At 44.6% G+C, this 17,989-nt stretch overlaps 2 protein-coding genes, 1 long non-coding RNA gene and 1 other non-coding gene across 4 annotated transcripts; 1 reads left to right on the top strand and 3 right to left on the bottom strand.

The window, feature by feature from the left end:
- The first annotated feature begins 1,087 nt into the window (after window positions 1–1,087).
- On the top strand, window positions 1,088–4,804 carry LOC117851729 (pentatricopeptide repeat-containing protein At5g15300). The gene is made up of 2 exons (XM_034733607.2): window positions 1,088–3,095; window positions 3,216–4,804. Exon 1 carries the CDS (start codon window positions 1,360–1,362, stop codon window positions 2,917–2,919), a length of 1,560 nt encoding a protein of 519 aa, XP_034589498.1. The 5' UTR covers window positions 1,088–1,359; the 3' UTR covers window positions 2,920–3,095; window positions 3,216–4,804.
- Window positions 3,181–4,250, bottom strand: LOC117851730 (casparian strip membrane protein 1). The gene is made up of 3 exons (XM_034733608.2): window positions 3,989–4,250; window positions 3,765–3,888; window positions 3,181–3,644 (listed from the first exon to the last, which is right to left on the bottom strand). Exons 1-3 carry the CDS (start codon window positions 4,201–4,203, stop codon window positions 3,429–3,431), a joined length of 555 nt encoding a protein of 184 aa, XP_034589499.1. The 5' UTR covers window positions 4,204–4,250; the 3' UTR covers window positions 3,181–3,428.
- A 2,380-nt stretch (window positions 4,805–7,184) lies between the features above and the next one.
- On the bottom strand, window positions 7,185–12,058 carry LOC117852569 (uncharacterized). Its single transcript, XR_004639865.2, has 2 exons — window positions 11,852–12,058; window positions 7,185–10,719 (listed from the first exon to the last, which is right to left on the bottom strand). It is a non-coding gene; the product is annotated as an uncharacterized lncRNA (long non-coding RNA).
- LOC117854302 (small nucleolar RNA R44/J54/Z268 family) lies at window positions 10,903–11,003 on the bottom strand. The gene has a single exon (XR_004640232.1). It is a non-coding gene; the product is annotated as a small nucleolar RNA R44/J54/Z268 family (small nucleolar RNA).
- Window positions 12,059–17,989: the final 5,931 nt, after the last annotated feature.

The following is a 17,989-nucleotide window of genomic DNA, read 5'->3' as shown; positions in this document are numbered from 1 at the left end:
GGGCAGATCTGGTGACGCCGTCGCCGCCTCAACCAGGAGGGCCGATGATGGAGCAAGGGGACCTTCAATCTCAAAAGGTGGTGACCATGGGAGGAAGGGGAAGGGGAGGGGAGAGTGGAAGACGGTCCTCACCGACATCAGGGGTGAGGCGGAAGCGGACGGCATGGCGGGATGTTGGCGGAGGAAGAAGTACGGTCGATGCCCTTGTCACGAGGAAGACAGGATGCGAGCAGGCGGCAGATAGACGGGTGAACTACATGTCCTTTTATAGTGGCAAAGGGTTGAGAGGGACTCTCGACACAGCTTATCTGCAGAGTCCCCTCGATCTAGTTGCCTCCAATTGACTATACTCATGGTAATCTTTTTGTGTTGAATTACGAAATACATATTGCATATAGTTTAATGTCACGGTATGAAAATTTCTTGCCTAAACATGCAAGAGTCCTTCGAACTAAAGAAACATATAGGAGAAAGAGGAAGTGTAATGGTAAAAGAGTATAGAAAGCATCCTCCTCTCCTACATAAGAGCACTTTTTATTCACGGGATAATATTATCAATGATAATTTGTCCTTAAGTTTCTTTGGAGGTCATTTGAATTCAGACCTGCTCGCTTCTGCTCTTCCTATATCTAGTTGAGCCGTTCGGCTGCAGCCTGCTGGCCCCAAGCAGTTGCAGCTTGATTTGGCATAGCCTATTTTACACCGTAAACAAATGGACTTGCTGCAGCAGCTGTTAATGGTTGTTGTAACTGTAGCTACAAGCTATTTTGACACAGTCATGATATGACTTAGGAGTATTTTTTTCATTATTTGTATTGGTACGGCAAATCGGCATTTAGTTTTTGCTAATATGTTATTTCAGTATGACTTTCATCCTATTTTATACTCTCCGCTCTATGGAAGTGTTTCCTCATTATTCAAATTAAACCAAAAGAAATGCATGTGAATATAGCAAGGATTACAAATTCTACATAAGCTATATTGAAGCAAAAGCAAACATGAATTAGTTGGACCTTGAAAGGATTGCAAGTTGTTATAGATTTAATTGAACCGGAAGGCAACGCCAATACAGTCGGAAGGATTTCAAATGAAACACATCGTGTAAACTTCACAAGCCTCGGCAATGAACATTGTTTTGTTTCCACGAAAGCGTATTCTCTGTAAACTCGCTACCGTGTCTTCCTCGTACCCGCACCCGCCATCGCGCCGTTCGCCGTGTTGCCGCTCCAGCGGCGACGGCCACCCCTGCCGTACACCGCTCCCAGCGATCTTCTCCACAACGGCCTTCCTTACTCCTTACCTCCTTATTGACCACAGTGGCTTCCCAAAGAGACATTGCTCTCGATACACCGCAACCGCATGATCCGGAAGGGCTCTGCGCGCTTGAGCCCGCGCGCGCTCAAGCAAATCCACGGCAACCTCGTCGTCAGTGGCATCACCTCGCGCGGCCTGCAGCCCGTGCGCGACATTCTCCTCTCCTGCATCGTGTCGTTCCGCGGCGGCATGGACTACGCGCGCAGGCTGTTCGACGGAATCCCGCCCCCGGGACCGGACCTCTTCATGCACAACGCCATGCTGCGCGGGTACGCGCACGCCGGCGCGCCCCACGCGGCCTTCGCGTTGTACAGCCGCATGGAAGCGGTGGGTCTGAGGCCCGACGGGTTCACATTCTGCTACCTCCTCCGCGCCTGCTGTGCCGGCATCGGCATGCCGGTTGGTTCTAGCGCTGGGTGGCAGGTGCATGCCGTCGTCGTGAAGCTTGGGTTCTTGGAGGACGCGTTCGTGAGGAACGCGCTCATCAATATGCACGCGAAGTGCGGGGACTTGGGTGTCGCAGGCACGCTTCTAGGTGAGGCCAGCGAGCGGGACATCGTGGCGTGGTCGGCTGTCATAGCTGGGAATGCGGCCAGAGGTAACCTGGACGTGGCGAGGCAGATGTTTGATCAGTGCCGGCACAAGGACGTTGTGTGCTGGAACGTGATGCTGGGCGCGTATGCGAAGAATGGGGAGATGGAGAAAGCAAGGGAGCTGTTTGATTGTGCGCCGGAGAAGGATGTGGTTTCGTGGAACACCATCATCACCGGGTACTCAACGCAGGGAATGCTGGAGCAAGCATTGGAGGTCTTTGATGAGATGAGGGGTCCAGGGTGGATGCCTGATGACGCGACTGTTGTTAGCTTGCTGTCGTGCTGTGCAAATGTAGGGTCACTTGATGCAGGGAGGATGATACATTCTTGGCACTTGGAAGGCAGACGATTAAGTATTTTGACCGGAAATGCATTGGTGTCAATGTATGCAAAATGTGGGGATGTCAATACTGCAATGGAAGTCTTTAGCCGGATGGAGGAGAAAGATGTTTGGACATGGAATTCGATCATTGGAGGGTTAGCCTTGCATGGTCAAGCGGAAAAATCAGTTCAGTTCTTCAGTAAAATGCTTGACGAGAAAATGCACCCAAATGAGATTTCTTTCCTATGTGTTCTCAGCGCATGCAGCCATGCCGGACTGGTTGAAGATGGTCAGAGGTATTTCTCTCTTATGAAAGAAAGGTATGGGATTGAGCCTAATGCAAGGCACTACAGTTGCATAGTGGACATGCTTGGCCGTGCAGGTCTACTGGATGAAGCATTTGCAATTGTGGGCAGCATGAGGCAACCAAGTGCAGTTGTATGGAGGACACTGCTTGGCGCCTGCAGAACCCATGGGGATGTGGCTCTGGGAAAGATTGCTCAGGAGAGGCTTCTTAGCATAAATGGAGATGCAAGTGGTGACTATGTATTGCTCTCTGGCATTTATTCATCATATGGTGAATGGTCAAGGGTGGAGACGCTACGGAGATCAATGGATAAAAGAGGGCTAAGAAAAGTTGTTGGCTGTGCTCAGATTGGCCATAAAACTGCTGGCCTTTCAACACTGTGACTGTGATTATGGGTGTTCTGCACTTCTACTATTGAATGGAAAATGGAAAAGGTGATAAACGCTCATGAATGACTTTTCATTTCTGCTTGTATACCAGAGACTGGAAACGTTAGTAGATCCCAGGTCAGTCAAGTACTCAAGTCAAACCCGCCATGGTTTCACTGCCAGTATAGCAGGTATAGATTTATGAGCCAATCACATTTTCTTTATTTTATTTACTTGGGAAAATATTTTTACCAACTCTTTCAGAAACTATTGTGATTCATCCATAACAGTGCATGCATATTCATTTTCAGTAGCTTCTATATATGATGGTACACACCGTCAACCGTCAAGATAAAATAGGAGGTACAGAATTAAGGGCTTAAGGCAACATTTGAGATAGGATAGGAGGATCATAGCAAGAGGTAATAGGCACATGGATGGCTATATAAAGATAGCAAGCCCGATGACCACACTATTATATCATATACTTCACACTGCTGGAAGCAAATGATGCATGATTTGGTCTAGCGCCTCGCGAGGGCAATGGCGGAGAGTAATATCAGCAGGATCAGCAGAACCATGGCTCCGAATGAACCAATGAGGGATCCAGAGATACGCTCGCAGAATGAGTCAAACTGCTGGCAAATAGCAAGCCAGTTTGCCCTGACATTGCCCTTGTGTGCTAAGTACACAATGGCCGCTGCTGCAGATGCTCCCGCAGTCACCAGTGCTAGCATTGCCTTCAAAAGAATCACAAGGAAAACAGATCAATAAACAAGTTGAGTAACCATGCATACTTTCATGCAGGTTGATTTTCAAGTTCTCAATATGCTTTGAATAAGACAAAGGGGTAGTCTTACCGCGTCAAGAAAGATCAAGAGCAGCCTGCTGAATTTGGCCCTGCTCCTAATGATGTGCACTATTGATAATGGAAGTGAGAGGATGAGATAGGCACAGACAATAGAATTTGCAATGACGAAGAACCTGCCGAAAAAGGAAAGAAATTGAAACAGTTGGAGCATCAGATACTCATAGGATTGTTATCTGAAAGCATCGTTCTCTGCAGTTATGGATGTTGGCTCACGTGAGAGTAGGGAGATCACTGTACTGTGCCTTGAACCGGATGAACTGTGTGAAGAAAGGCAGTGTCTCGTTGGTGGTGCCCATTGCAATGGCGCTAGCAAGAGTGCCGATGATGGCAATGAAGCGAAGTATGAGATCTAGCACAGACAGTCCTTTGCTGACGCCCCTGCTCAGGGGCGCCTTGGATGTCTCACCATGCTCACTGGAGCCCTTCATTGTGAACGTTCTAAAGATCTCACACTTATGGGACCTGATTGCTCAGCTGGTTTGAATAATACAGCCCTATCTCCCCCGCACATATATACATGGTGAGCTGCCTGAAGTGGAAATGGATTAGGTCAGCTCCGATGCCAGAGCAGGTGGCCGTACAGGGCGTGTTCTGGGAGTACTTCTAGGTGCATTTCAGTTGACACCTACTCTACTTGCTCCGTGGAGACCAATTGCTTCGTTTCGTGCAGAGTTTATGGTCTCTTTACATCAGTGGACTTCCAATGAGCGCTGCTATGGGCATGTCACTGCTATGTGTCCTACGCAGGAGGCTTCAACTAAACGCTTGTTAGCTCGTTCCAACTCCAGAAGCGTTGTGATATTCAACTTTATGTCAGTTCATAAGATCCGGGTGTTGTCTGTTTTGAGTTGGTGAATTATTTCTTGATCGTTACGGCTCCAAGCGTTGTGATATTCAGCTTTATGTCAGTTCTGTCTGGCTGCAAGGATCTGGCTCTTATCACTTGTCAGCCAGACTTTAGGTTGAGTGGTTGTATTATCTATGCTTTCCTACTTATTTATTAATGATATATGTTCTTTACTAGCACAATACACTCCGCTCCGTTGCCACGGACCACAGTTAGAACTAAATAAATAATATTATTTATCTTGAAAATTTTAAATTTGGTTCCAACTCCAATAATTTATTATCCTAAATTTTACACTTGTATATATTTTATTTAATCCTTTCTACTCGCTTGAAAAGCATAAAGACATATTATAAGAATCACACCTCCCAACCTTAATCTTTACCTTGTGATTGTGTCGAACCAACGCATAGGGTAACCTACGTATTGATGTGTCTTTAATATCATTTAGAAGTTCTTCACTGTGTCGTGCATTGTACCGGCCACTTCTTTCTCTCTCAACAGTAGCTTGGCCGACGAGGATGCACGTGGGCAGCCACGCCCTCTACGGCGAGCTCGGCGGCACCCTCCATTGCCTCACCGTCACTCCACTCAATCATCAAAATTTGTGCTGCAGCCAATACTAAATGCAAACAATATAGATTTAATATATTTCTAGAAAACCGCAAGGTTAAGGTTCTTGTGGAAGTTACTCACTCTAAGGATAAGTGGGACATGCCATAAATTTGGAACATCACGGATGTTCAGTATGTTCTCGATCTACAGGAATGAAGATAAAATGTGAGTCAGAAAACAACGTGGATAAATGTCAACTTTTCAAACTTAATCATGAAACATACCGGGACATGGCAAAATTGTGAAAACTTCTCCGTAACAGATCCTATTAGTGGCTGAAAGAGCAGATAAATATAGCTCAGATTGGAAAGGAACACTTAAATCTAATTGGACAATAGAAGAAAATGATTAGAGCACAAAAGACATAAACACAAAAGGTATAGGTACTAAGCCAAGGCAGATTAGAATGAGCTAATGGCTGCTTGAAAAAATTATTATGAGGAAAATAAAATACAAATTGTACAGCAAATGTGCCATGACAAGTATCCAATGCACAGGGAAAAGTATCAGAAATCTCTACAATGACTTAAATATGGCATTTTAAAGCATCTACTATTAGCTATTCATACTTTTTTATGCTTTTACACTCTACCTGCCCTGACCGGCCTGCTAGAAGATCAATAATAGACATTGCTCAAGGTTACTTCCTTCTATTTGTGTGCCTTTTCTCCTTTTATTTACTTGTGATAAGCTATTGAGCTGAAGATTGTGCAAGAACTTGGGTGTGTGTTTATCGCAGAGGCCGGATATATTTCCATTTTTTTAAAAAAAACCAGCTTTTATGTAAAAAAAATACAAAATCCTTGCCCCACTATTTGTCGAGATCTATACCGTCGGACAATGCACTTAAAGATATAGCCTTTTCCATAAGCTGCACCATATTGATCGTAGATGTTCATATCATCTAACAGTGTAGTAAAGATTTTTCTGATAGCCTTTCACTTCTTATCATCTCAAAACTGCGTACCTTTTCTCCGATGGCATTTTGAACGAGGAATGCATCTCCTGCCATCCTTTCAACCACTTGCCCAGTGCTCATCTCCATGTCAAAGAATGCAATATCTTGTCTCAGAGTCGCCTTGAGGTACAAGGCTCTGATTCGTGCTGCTTGTCTTTCTCCAGTTATTGTGCAAAAGAATTATGTTGCCTTCACATTTGGATAGTGTTTGGTTTGTGCTAAGGTAACATAAATACAAAGGAAATCAAATTACAGTGTATTTGGTGGCGGAATGGGTAATTACCCTCTTTGTTTGGTTGCACTTTGGTAACATAATCAAATTACGGTGTGAGAGTTGTATCTGATTACCGTGGGAGAGGAGAGGTAACAAACTTGTATAGTATAGATATTATTTATGTAAGGGATTCGATTACAATGTCAATTGATTACAAACCACCGCAACCAATAATGAGATTCGTTACCTCCAATATTTTAATCAGATTACGTTACATTTGAGCCAAACCACTCCAATATTTTAATCAGATTACGTTACATTTGAGCCAAACCAAACATTTGAGCCAAACCAAACACCATCTTGGTTTCTTTCAATTGCCTTCTTCGCTTTCTAGCATTGCGTCTTGAGAATCAAACAACTCAAATTCAGTTGAGATTTAGCTGACAAGCTGAAAACGCATACCGAGTAGTATGTACCATGGTGAGCCAAAAAGCAGGGGGTGCTCAATTATTAGTGTTAGAAATTCACGGCGGCTCCAGGCCCTGTAATTCAATTACTGGAGAACTTAGCACCACCATTTGGCGGCAAGCCTTGAGTAACCAGAGCAGGAAGAAAAAGCAGAAAGAGTGCTATGGTATATGACAGAAAAGAGTTTTTACAGATTCATTGTGAGGCAGATGGAAAAAAAACAGTCAGGAATGTTTGTTTTTCACTTCATAATATGTGCATGCGCCGCACCACGTTTACATACCCAAAGTGATTCCAGGAAGCATCATAATCAACGACATCCCATATTCTGCTGCATACAGTAATTACAATATTTCATGGGCACATTTAGATAGTCAAAATGTAAAACATATAACTACGTTTCCATTCCATATAAACATCTAGAAAGCTTACATATCACATTATCACTACATTCAGCATCATATAGATGGCATCGCACTTCTCCTGTATCATACAAAGAGTCAATAGTCAGAAACAAGAGAATCAACTGTTTCAAAACACTTGCAGTAATTCTCCTGTATTTTGACCGCACATAAATTTACCGAACTTTTCCAACACAAAACAGAGTACTTGACTACAGTGTCACACCATATCACTTCTTCTAATCTTCCATGGACTCCTACTACCCTGCGTCTCGAATCACCAACCAGCCAGCACACTGTACTGTACATAAGTTAGATCTAAATACTGAAAAATCTCAAGTTAGATCTAAATACTGAAAAATCTAAATTTCAAAAGCTGGAGATGTATGATAACATTTGTAATAATAAAACCATTCACAGCCTCATTTGCTCACAACCCAAAAAAGAAATCACAAAAACTGAAGTCCAACACATTGCAGCTAGGAAAACAAGACAGCAATTGGCATAACAGGACCATAAAAAAAACAGTAAACACAGGGGCATTCTTGCATCTGTCAAGCCTTCATAATTCTTGCATCTACATGCACATTCCACGGAGCTCACTTGGCCAGCTTGGTTGATGGAGAATCACACACACCCACAGACAGGCAGGCCAGGAAGAGAAGAGAGAGAGAGAGAGAGAGAGACGGAGGAGGCCAGAAGGCAGTAGTAGTACTAGCAGCTGCAAGAGCAGACCATCAACCAGAGTGGCCAAGCAGGCTTCAACGGGTGAAGTGCATTCTGATCTCCGTTCTTAGTGCAAACATCATAATCATCAGGCCGATACCAGAATGCCTGTCCCCCATAACAAAAACAAAATATTGGGACTTTGCATGACTAAGGAGACACCACAGATATCACAACCAATGTTTTAAATAGCAGGCTAAACCCGGTTTAGAGGTGGAACTCTAAAACAGCTAATAGCAGAGCTAAATCTAACTATAGCGGGCTATATCGGCTAAATTGTACATGAACTTGAATAGTGGTAACATGCCTCAAATAGGTATAGCTGGCTATGGCAGGAGATTTAAAACCTTGATCACCTATACATCATCATTTATGCAGACTGATTTATGATGGCGAAAACTTCTTGACAACTTTATGCAACAGTACTACAGGGACACATTATGCATATGCCAAGCCTTCTTTTTTTTTTTCAATCAACACACTCTTGCCTGGTGGAAAATCAGACTGACATTCATGCATGGATGGATGTACAGACTTATAATTGTGATTAGAGGAACTATATGATCCACCACAGAGGCCAAGCCAGCTTCAACGAATAAGTGTGTTAAGATCTCCGTTCTTAGTGCAAGAACAGCCCCATGAATATCAGTTTTTAGAACTTAGGCAGAGCTTGTGCTCAATTTCAGGAGGGGCCAGTGCCATAAAGCAAGTGAATTAGGCTAAAACTAGCTTAGCATGCGCAATAAAACTATGCTCTAGCACTATAAAATGCCTCCTGTATAACTTTGCTACACTAACCCTAGCTACATCCTTGGTCTAACAAACATGCACCCATCCATTAAAAGAATGGTCATCGAAAGGTCCATTTTAGGTTCAGTTCTCATCAACTTATTTGTAATGCAGATCATCTGAGCAAGTTGTCACCCCACATCTCTGGTTCACTTCAACAAAATCTGAGTGGGATGTAAATTAGATCCAAGTGCTGAAAATCTTCATAATTTCAACAGCAGGTCAGATGGATGACAAAATTGGGCAATACTGCTACACAGCTCCACTATTTGCTTTGTAACCTCAGAAGGAAAAAATCACAAAAGAGGTCAATTACAATGCAGTTTGAAAAAGCCACTTGGAAAAAAGAAGAGAAACACCAAGCTTAGAGAGAAATTACTTGTTATAAAACGAATTTGTTCGATATGAGGTCATTCTTATATTTGCCAAGCCTTCATAACCATTGCACTTACATATGCATTCCCAGGAGCCCACTTAGCCAGCTTGGTTGATAGAAACACACACACACACACACACATCTAGAGAGGGAGGGAGACAGAGAGGGGGAAGAGACTCATTCTGGATATTGTAGTAGCAGCAGCAGCAGCAGACCATCAACCAGAGCAGCTAAGCAGCCTTCAACAGGAGAAGTGCATTCAGATTTTCACTCTCAATGCAAATAACCTGTAATCATCAGGCTGGTACATTTGAATGCCCCCATAATAAAACCAAATTTAACATCTTTCCTTTCACATGTGTCTGCCAAAGCCTTCATATTTCGTTTTATCTACACACATCTTAACCGGAGCCAGCTCAGCCAGCTTGGTGGAAGAAAATCAGAGTGGGGTGTACATGGATGGATGGACTTATAGTAATTTGGAACGGAGGGAGTATATGGTCCACCACAGCAGCCAAGCCAGCTTCTACAGTCAAGTGTATTCCAATCTCCATTATACTATTGAAGAGGTAATCATCAGGCTGGCAAAGAGGCAAATCAGAACATCCCATGAACAAACACTGAAACTGGCATATCCGTAGGCTGCAAACTGTAGGCTTCCATTATGCCAATTTCTACAACCTGCTTAAACAGATTCATTGTTTTAAAAGCATCCACCTATCTAACCCTTACCTCAAGAAAAACAAAATAATAAAAAGACTCTCAGATTAGGTGAAGATCACTGAGGAATGCTAAGGCAAAACCCAAAGCCAAACATGATCCGAGAAAAAAAAGACATGTATGGCGACATGGAGTATTGATAGACTGGTTAAGCAGCAAGGCATAGTACAATAGAGATGCATATTCAGATCTCTATTCTTGCCGCAAACAATTTGATCATTAAGCTACAGACATATCAAGATATCCCTTCTGATCCAAATCTCACATGTGAGAAAAGATAAAAGGTTATGAAATAAGAAAAATAGTAACCACTATGCACCTTCTAGTAAGTTGACCCATAGCTTCATAAAAACATTCATATTCTAGTCTAGTTGATAGCACATAGAGCAACTGTGTGACTGTATCACCAGGGACACTAAAAAGATCCCGTCTTCTCATCCTCAACAAATTTGAAATGGTGAAATATTGCAAACCACAAACTAGTCATGAATCCTCCAATGAGGACTTAAAGCCATATAAAAATACAAGGAGACGACATGCAAGAAAACAAGGCAACAAAACACAGATCAGAATCAGAGATTCACCTAGATGGAGTCATCATGCTATTGTGGGCATTCTTCCAATCTGCCAAACCTTTTGTAATTTTGCAACTACAGATACATTTCCCAGAGTCTATTTTGCCTGCTTTAAGGAAGAAAGCCAGATGTGAAGAAACATTTAGAGTAGAGGCCTAGATGTAGAACATGATCCAGCAGAGCAACCAGGCAAGCGTACATGGAGATGGGATTTAAACCTCAGCTCTTAACGCAGGTTGACAGGTCATGGTAAACCTGCAGTACACAAACTTATATCTTATCTTACAACAAGACATCAGAATCTTTCATAAGAACAAACCAAGATAAAAATTCCATAAGATGCACAAAGGAAACTGGTGTTTCTCTGCTTCAAAAGATACACATAAAGAATCAACCTCATACACTCCATAAGCTATTCACAAAAACTGGAATTAGCTATTAGCATCAGAGATTCCCCTAGACAGAGTCATCATGCTATTGAGCCCCCACGAATGAGGAGCACTGCAGATGCATTGTCTTTGCTTCTCATCATCTGCCAATGGCAATAGGGTGAAATATTGAAAGTTTGCAACTCAAATTTCAGTCACAGTAAGATATTAATACCAACCAAATCAAAATCAGCACAGGCTGCACTGAAGTACTTCAAAAAGGCAAAACAGCTTTCGAAATAGAAACGGACACCTCGTTAAACAATTTATAAATAAATTTTGACAGGGCATTCTTCCAACCTGCATTAGCCTTCATAACTTTCGCATCTACAGATGCATCCCCCGGAACCCACTCGGCTTACTCGGTGGAAAAGCAGATGAGCAGCAAAGGAGATATATATATATATATATATATATATATATATATATATATATATATATATATATATATATATATATATATATATATATATATATATATATATGTACGTATATGTATATGTATGCATGCATGTGTGTGTATGTCGTTGCAGTTTTCCTCTCAGATAGGAACACTGCACTAACATATCAGAACCGTGGGAGAGGTAGGGAGGTTAACGAGCCGAGCGAGATCGAGAGAGCCAGCCTGCCATGATCCACCACAGCAGCCAAGCGGGCTTCAACGAGGAAGCGCATTCAGATCTCCGTTCTTGGTGCAAACAATGCTAATCATCAGGCTGGCAGATCAGAATACCCCTCATGAGAAGAACAAACTAATCATCTAATCGGTTCGGAGATGAGGCTGAAACCCTAGTTCACAGATCCAGGGCCTCAAATCATCAAGGATCCACACGAAAACCGAGTGATCTCTCAAACTATAATAACAGCATCACGGGCAAACATCCGAATCCGAAAAAAAACAAAAGGGAACAAAAGCGGAAGACACAAGGTGCAGAGAAGAGAAGATAGGGGATACAAACTGAAGGATTCATGTGCCGCCGAGCGCCGACTCAAATCGGCAACCAAGGGATTTGCTAACCGTCTTGCTCCTCGGCATTCGCTTCCTCTTGCTCCGCTGGGGAGAATACCTAGGGCTAGCCTCGCTAGGGTTTTGGTGGGGTAGAGCGGCGGCTTCGACGGGGACTGGGAGAGACGGTGGAGGGAGGAGAGCGAGAGCCGAGAGGACCAGCGAGGCTGTATCGGTCTGGCCCTCCCTTCATATATGGGTTCAGGCATGTGGTTCCACGAGAGCTATTGGGCCCTCCTGGGCTGGATTGGGCTTTGCGGCCCAGTGTAAAAACTCAAGAAACGCATTGTGCCATGTACCGAAATTGAAACCGTTTACAGCAAAATAAACCTGGGTTTCTTTCTCTTCGTGAAAGTACGTATTTTTTTTGCAGGAAGTGAAAGTACGTATTAGATCAAGAGGAAGAAAAGTGCGACGGGTAAACACCGGAGCAAGGGTCCGACGGAAAAAAGATTTGGTCGGGAGCTGACAGAACAGCACGCGTGGTGAGCATGGAAAAGTTTTACTCAGGTTCAAACCTCCCAGAGAATAATAGCCCTACGTCCTGCTTGTGTGTATATTTTTTATTGTACTCAAAAATACATGGGAAAGCTCGTTCTTGAGCTTTGGAAAATTGAGGGAGCAAGCCCCGCTATCCTTGCCCCAGGTCTCCTCCTTTATACTTAAAGAGGGATCTAACACCAAGCAACACAGAGGAAAATAAAGAAGCCTGATCCCACAGTTGACGGGACGCTGCATGGGTGCCGACATGCTGCCGTCCGTCGGAGTGTGCAAGCCACCTCTTTCTTTATTGCTTGCATACATGCATTTCATGCATCCCTTTTATCTTGGAATCTTCATCATGGACCACGTGCTCTCAAAGGTGAAAATAGCAAATGGGTGGAGAGAGAGCACATGAGCGCCACCCCTCATGATGTACCTTGTCCTTGGGACCACGCCTTGGGGTTTCATGCATGTATTGCTGTGGAGGAGTTGTTTTTTATTTGTTCGTGCCTGCATGCTGCATGCCATCCATATCCTGAAGCACAGGAGCCACCGCAGAGTGCATGCAAATTTTCTTCATCAATATTGGTCGGTGGTCTTTATCTTGGAGGCGTGCGCTCATACGTCAGGATAAGATAGAGGTGTGAGACTTGCTTTATCCTTTCACACGGTCAGTGTGACAACCTGAAGCTATTTAGTGCCACCTGCCTTGTAACTCACTAGGCTCTTCCTTCGTAGCGAAGGCAGCTCACTCACCCCAGGATCCTTCTGTAGCGACATCTCCCAAAGTCCCCAAGCTCCTGAGACCTCAAAGTTAGGCCTTCCGGATGACATGACGGTCAAGCGTCTCCACAGATCCTCTACTCCAGGACCCGTTCTCCTGACGGCTGACGCTGACAGCAGCCCCCGGCCCCATGTCCGGTCGAGGACCCAAAGGCCAGGTGTGGGACCACTCATCTCTTGAAGTGGACGACGCTCCGAACCACCTTGCCTCGTCGTGGAGAGCTCCTCACCCGAAAGAAATGCCCATTGCTTCGGTGGGCGCATGTGTTTGGACTTCGGGCCTGTTTGGATACCCTGTGTTAAAATTTAACAAGTGTTAAAGTTTTAACACTCTCAAATAGAGTGCTAAAGTTTAACACATTGGGGTGTTTGGATGATGTGTTAAACTTTAACACCTTTAGTGGGAAATGACTCCATTGCCCCCTCATTTATAGCCGGCGGAGAGAGAGGGAGGAGAGAGAAGGGGTAACTTGGGAAAAAGTGGAGAGGGGGACCACTTTTAACATCTTTAGCAAGTTTTAGGGTCTGTTTGGATACCCACTCATAATCTTTAGGACTTCACTTTTAGTCCACTTTTAGGACTTGTGCACCCAAACATATGTCATAAAAGTGCATTCATAATGTTTAGGAGTGCTCTTTTCATTAGGAGGACCAAACCATCATAATGGGTCATTTTTCTCCTAAAAGTGGTCTCCAACCCATCATTTATCCCTATTGCCCCTCCCCTTCTCTCTCCACGGCGCTAGAAACGGAGCAGGGGTGGAGTAATTAGGGGTACAAAAGTCATTTCCCCTCTAACATCCTAAAGATTATGATTTCATCCAAACAGCCCACTCATAAATTTTAGGACTACCAATTTCTAGCTCCTAAACTTTATGAGTGTCATAAAATTTATGAGGGTGTATCCAAACAGGCCCTTAACACCCCCTCCATGTGTTTATGAAAAATGGGGTGTTAAACTTTAACACCCTACATTTAACACAAGTGTTTGGATAGGAAAGTGTTAAAAAGTGTTAAAAGTAGGGTGTTAAACTTTAACACCCCTTCCCAAACAGGACCTTCGTTTGTTCAGATCACGTGTTTGGAGTTTTATGTCCGGCGAACTCCGGAGCCGTTCTCGCAGCAGGTTTTGTGGAGCCCCCGTTGCTCCCTACCACCCTGCGCAGCAATCGCCGCAACGATGAGTGGCAACACGCAGCGTGCCTACTTTCGTTAGGCGGATAGCCGCGCACGGGCTCGCGTGAATGCTCGTAGCAGCACTTCGCGCATGCGTGTGGTGCATGCAGCAACAGGAAAGAGGTAGCACGTCTAGTCTAGTTAATTTCAGAAGTGCTTCTGTTCTTGAATATTTCGATCGTCGAATTTTTTTATGTGAGTATATGGGCATAGTGTGGTCCTCCATGCACATGCGAAAGGCTAATTGAGTGCGACTGAGTGCGGTTGCGCTGGGTCTGCATGCGGCAAGCGGCGTGAGCGCTCTTGCACCTAAAATAGGAGCCCTGCGAGGTGCTAGCTATACGGGTGAGTAAGAAGCCTGTCCCCGGGCTGCGTGTGCATGACGTGGGACTCATGTCGGGAGAGGGGAATCGCGCAGGCTCCAGTTCCGGGGTGCGGCCACCTGAGACCCCGAGCAGGACAGCCGAGCGGGTCTTGGTAGGGGACCTCCCGGGCCGGGACAGGTGAGCTGGTCTTGACGGGAGCTTCCGGGAAGAGCTCCCGGGACCCGGGATAGGCGCCTCGGGACAGGCGAGCTAGTCTTAGGCCCCGTTTTCTTCCACTGACTTATTTTTAGCACCCGTCACATCAAATGTTTAGATACTAATTAGGAGTATTAAACGTAGACTATTTACAAAACCCATTACATAAGACGAATCTAAACGGCGAGACGAATCTATTAAGCCTAATTAGTCTATGATTTGACAATGTGTTGCTACAATAAACATTTGCTAATGATGGATTAATTAGGCTTAATAGATTCGTCTCGCCGTTTAGATTCCACTTATGTAATTGGTTTTGTAAATAGTCTACGTTTAATACTCCTAATTAGTATATAAACATTCGATGTGATACGTGCTAAAAATAAGACAGTGGAAGAAAACACCCCCTTAGTACCGGTTTAGGCGCCTCGGGATAAGGTGCATCAAACCAAGTGTATCAGACTCTGCTGATCGAGTTACTCGTATGCGTGCTCCGTCAGCTGAGCTAATTGCATGGTGTACTTGTTTTGTGGCATTGCCCGAGTAATCAGGTCAATAGATACGATGGTGGCGAGAGGAGTACGGTGATGACGCGATTGAACTGCTTCAAACATGTGATCCAAGTTCATGATGGGTAGGTCAGATGCAAGGCGGAGGCGACGATCTGCTCTTGCCGTGTTTCTTGCTCACCATCGATTCGTTGAGATTCATTCTCTTCTCCCCCCATGTTGGCGCTTCCATGTTGGCGGTGAGCTCATCCTGCGAGACGTCATCTAGGTTCATGTCGCAGATTCCTTTCTGGTGGTTCTTCACCTTCACCTTCTTGTGCAGCAACGATGGCAAGGAGTTCCCGCTCTGGAGAGAAACTATCCGAACTTGATGTGATGACCTCTGTGGAGCCGTCTTCTTCATAGATGGGCAACAGAGGAGTTCCCTCCTAGTATGGGAGGTTGTCAAGACAGGCGACAAGGCGTGACTCGTCGTCCTTGGCGAGAGCAGGTGGCTTCATGTTGGGCCAGTAGATGAATTTATCTTGTGGAGTAGATGTGATCACCAGGCCCTGCTGTGGACCTCATAGGGGAGTCTCCCCGTCCAGATCCGAGTAGTAATCGGGGTCCTCGATCAAATCCAAGTTGAATTGTGATCTGGATAGGGTAGCTTGGTAGATAGCGCCCGAGTTTCGGAGTCCGAATGGGAATCGACTTGTGTTGTAGACCGATTCAGATGATGGTATCGTCTTAGGCGTAAGCTCGTGGGAACCAGTCCGAGTAGTGGGAGAAGTTGAGTTGTACTCGGACTCGTCCCTCGAGCCTTGGAAGAGGTCAAAAATTTCATTGAATTTTTCAGCGAAATTTTCCAAAGCTTGGCAATGAAGGTTGATGTCGTATTGCTTCTCCCCTGGGGCCAGCGCAATGTGGCGGTGGAAGTTTCCAACACCATCTGCGACGCAAACCCAGGAGACGAAGATGAACGTCGCGCCCGCTTCGAACGCGACGGTGGGCTTGATGATGACTTGAGCCATCAAGTTCGCTAGTGTATCTTTAGCGAGATCCCCTACCTAGTGCGCCAGTTGTTGGTATTTAGACCCGGCAACCTACAAGGGGGTACCCAAGGTAGTATTTTATGCGTGGGGCTCGCTGAGATCAGGAAGAACTTGAACACATGAATTAGATAGGTTCGGGCTGCTTATGTCGCGTAATACCCTACGTCCTGTGTATTGGTTGGGTTGTATTGATTGAACTTATTTGGATGGCGTCCCTGCCTCGCCTTATATTGCTAGGGGTAGGGTTACAGGTCGGTTGTCTTACAATAATACTAGTCGGATTCGACTAGATAGTCCTACTCTAATTGCTACAAGTAGTTTCTTAATTCTCGACTAGTTCTTATCCTCCACATAGACCACGCCGTCCTGCACCGTAGTCTCCATGTCTGACACGTCTTGGTGTATAACCTCATATTGTAGGACTGTATAAACCTTCTAGTGGACCCATAGATGTATAGATGACAATATGTGCCATGGAACCATCAGCAACATGAACTTTGTCCTTACCTGACGTAGGTGTGTAGGAAGTAAATAATTTTGAGGCTCGTGTCGTATGGTTCGTGGCTCCATTATCAATTATCCATGATTTAATAGGTTGGGATTGACAAGATTTCCTACCTTGAGAGGTGGTACTATAACCAGAATCAACTTTGGAGGTACTGTAAGAGGAAGATAGGCTTTTAGAGGGTTTGAGCTTGGATTTAAACTCCCCAAGAGCTTGCATATCTACCACTGGTAGCTTCCTTGCAGATGCCGTGTGATTAGGTTGTCTTTTATTTGAACCTCGTGCTCCCCCGGCTGTGATAGCCCTTTCTCCCACCAAGGTGGGTAGCCCAATCACCTCAAAACACATGTCCTCTGTGTGCCTTTTGTTCTTGCAGTGGTTACAAAACAATTTACTTTTATCCTCCTTTACAAAGGAGTTTGGAACTCGACGAGATTGCATGGACAATGCTGCACGTGCATCTGCACACTTCTGACCATCCTCCTTGGGCTGAGCTAGGCGAGTTTCCTCCTCAATCACACTAGAAATGATATCATCAAGCTCGGCCACTCTGGCTTAGAAAATATCAGCTGACGACGGAGATTTAATTCTTGATTGAGACCATCAAGAAAAGAGCTTGCTCATAAATGACTCGAACCATACATGATGAATTTCCAAGTCCTTGTCAACAGGTTCAAAGGGGTGATAGTAATGTAAATCTCTATATAGCCTCTTTACTTCACCTGCATACTCAATCACAGATCTTGAACCTTGCTTCAGATTAGTCAACTCATGCATGATACGATCTTATTTGTTTTTCCTGCAAATTGCTTCTGCAAAGATATCCAGACCTCATATACGGTGTCCAGATTTTCCATTTGTTCTCTGATTAGTGGCTCCATACTGTTGGGATACGAGGTAGGCTACACTAGCGCAAATCAAAATTTTCTACCGCGTATAACCAGGAAGAACTGCCGTATAAGGATCACGGGATTACCACTCGACGCACCACTGGTGCGGAAGATGTAGATATGCGTCGGTGCAGTGAAGACGATCACGTAGTCGTACGTAGTCGATCACGTGCAGCAGCTCCTCAACAGC

This window comes from Setaria viridis, chromosome 4, assembly GCF_005286985.2.
Source record: "Setaria viridis chromosome 4, Setaria_viridis_v4.0, whole genome shotgun sequence".
Lineage (NCBI taxonomy): Eukaryota > Viridiplantae > Streptophyta > Magnoliopsida > Poales > Poaceae > Setaria > Setaria viridis.
This window is presented reverse-complemented; position numbering and strand designations above follow the sequence as displayed.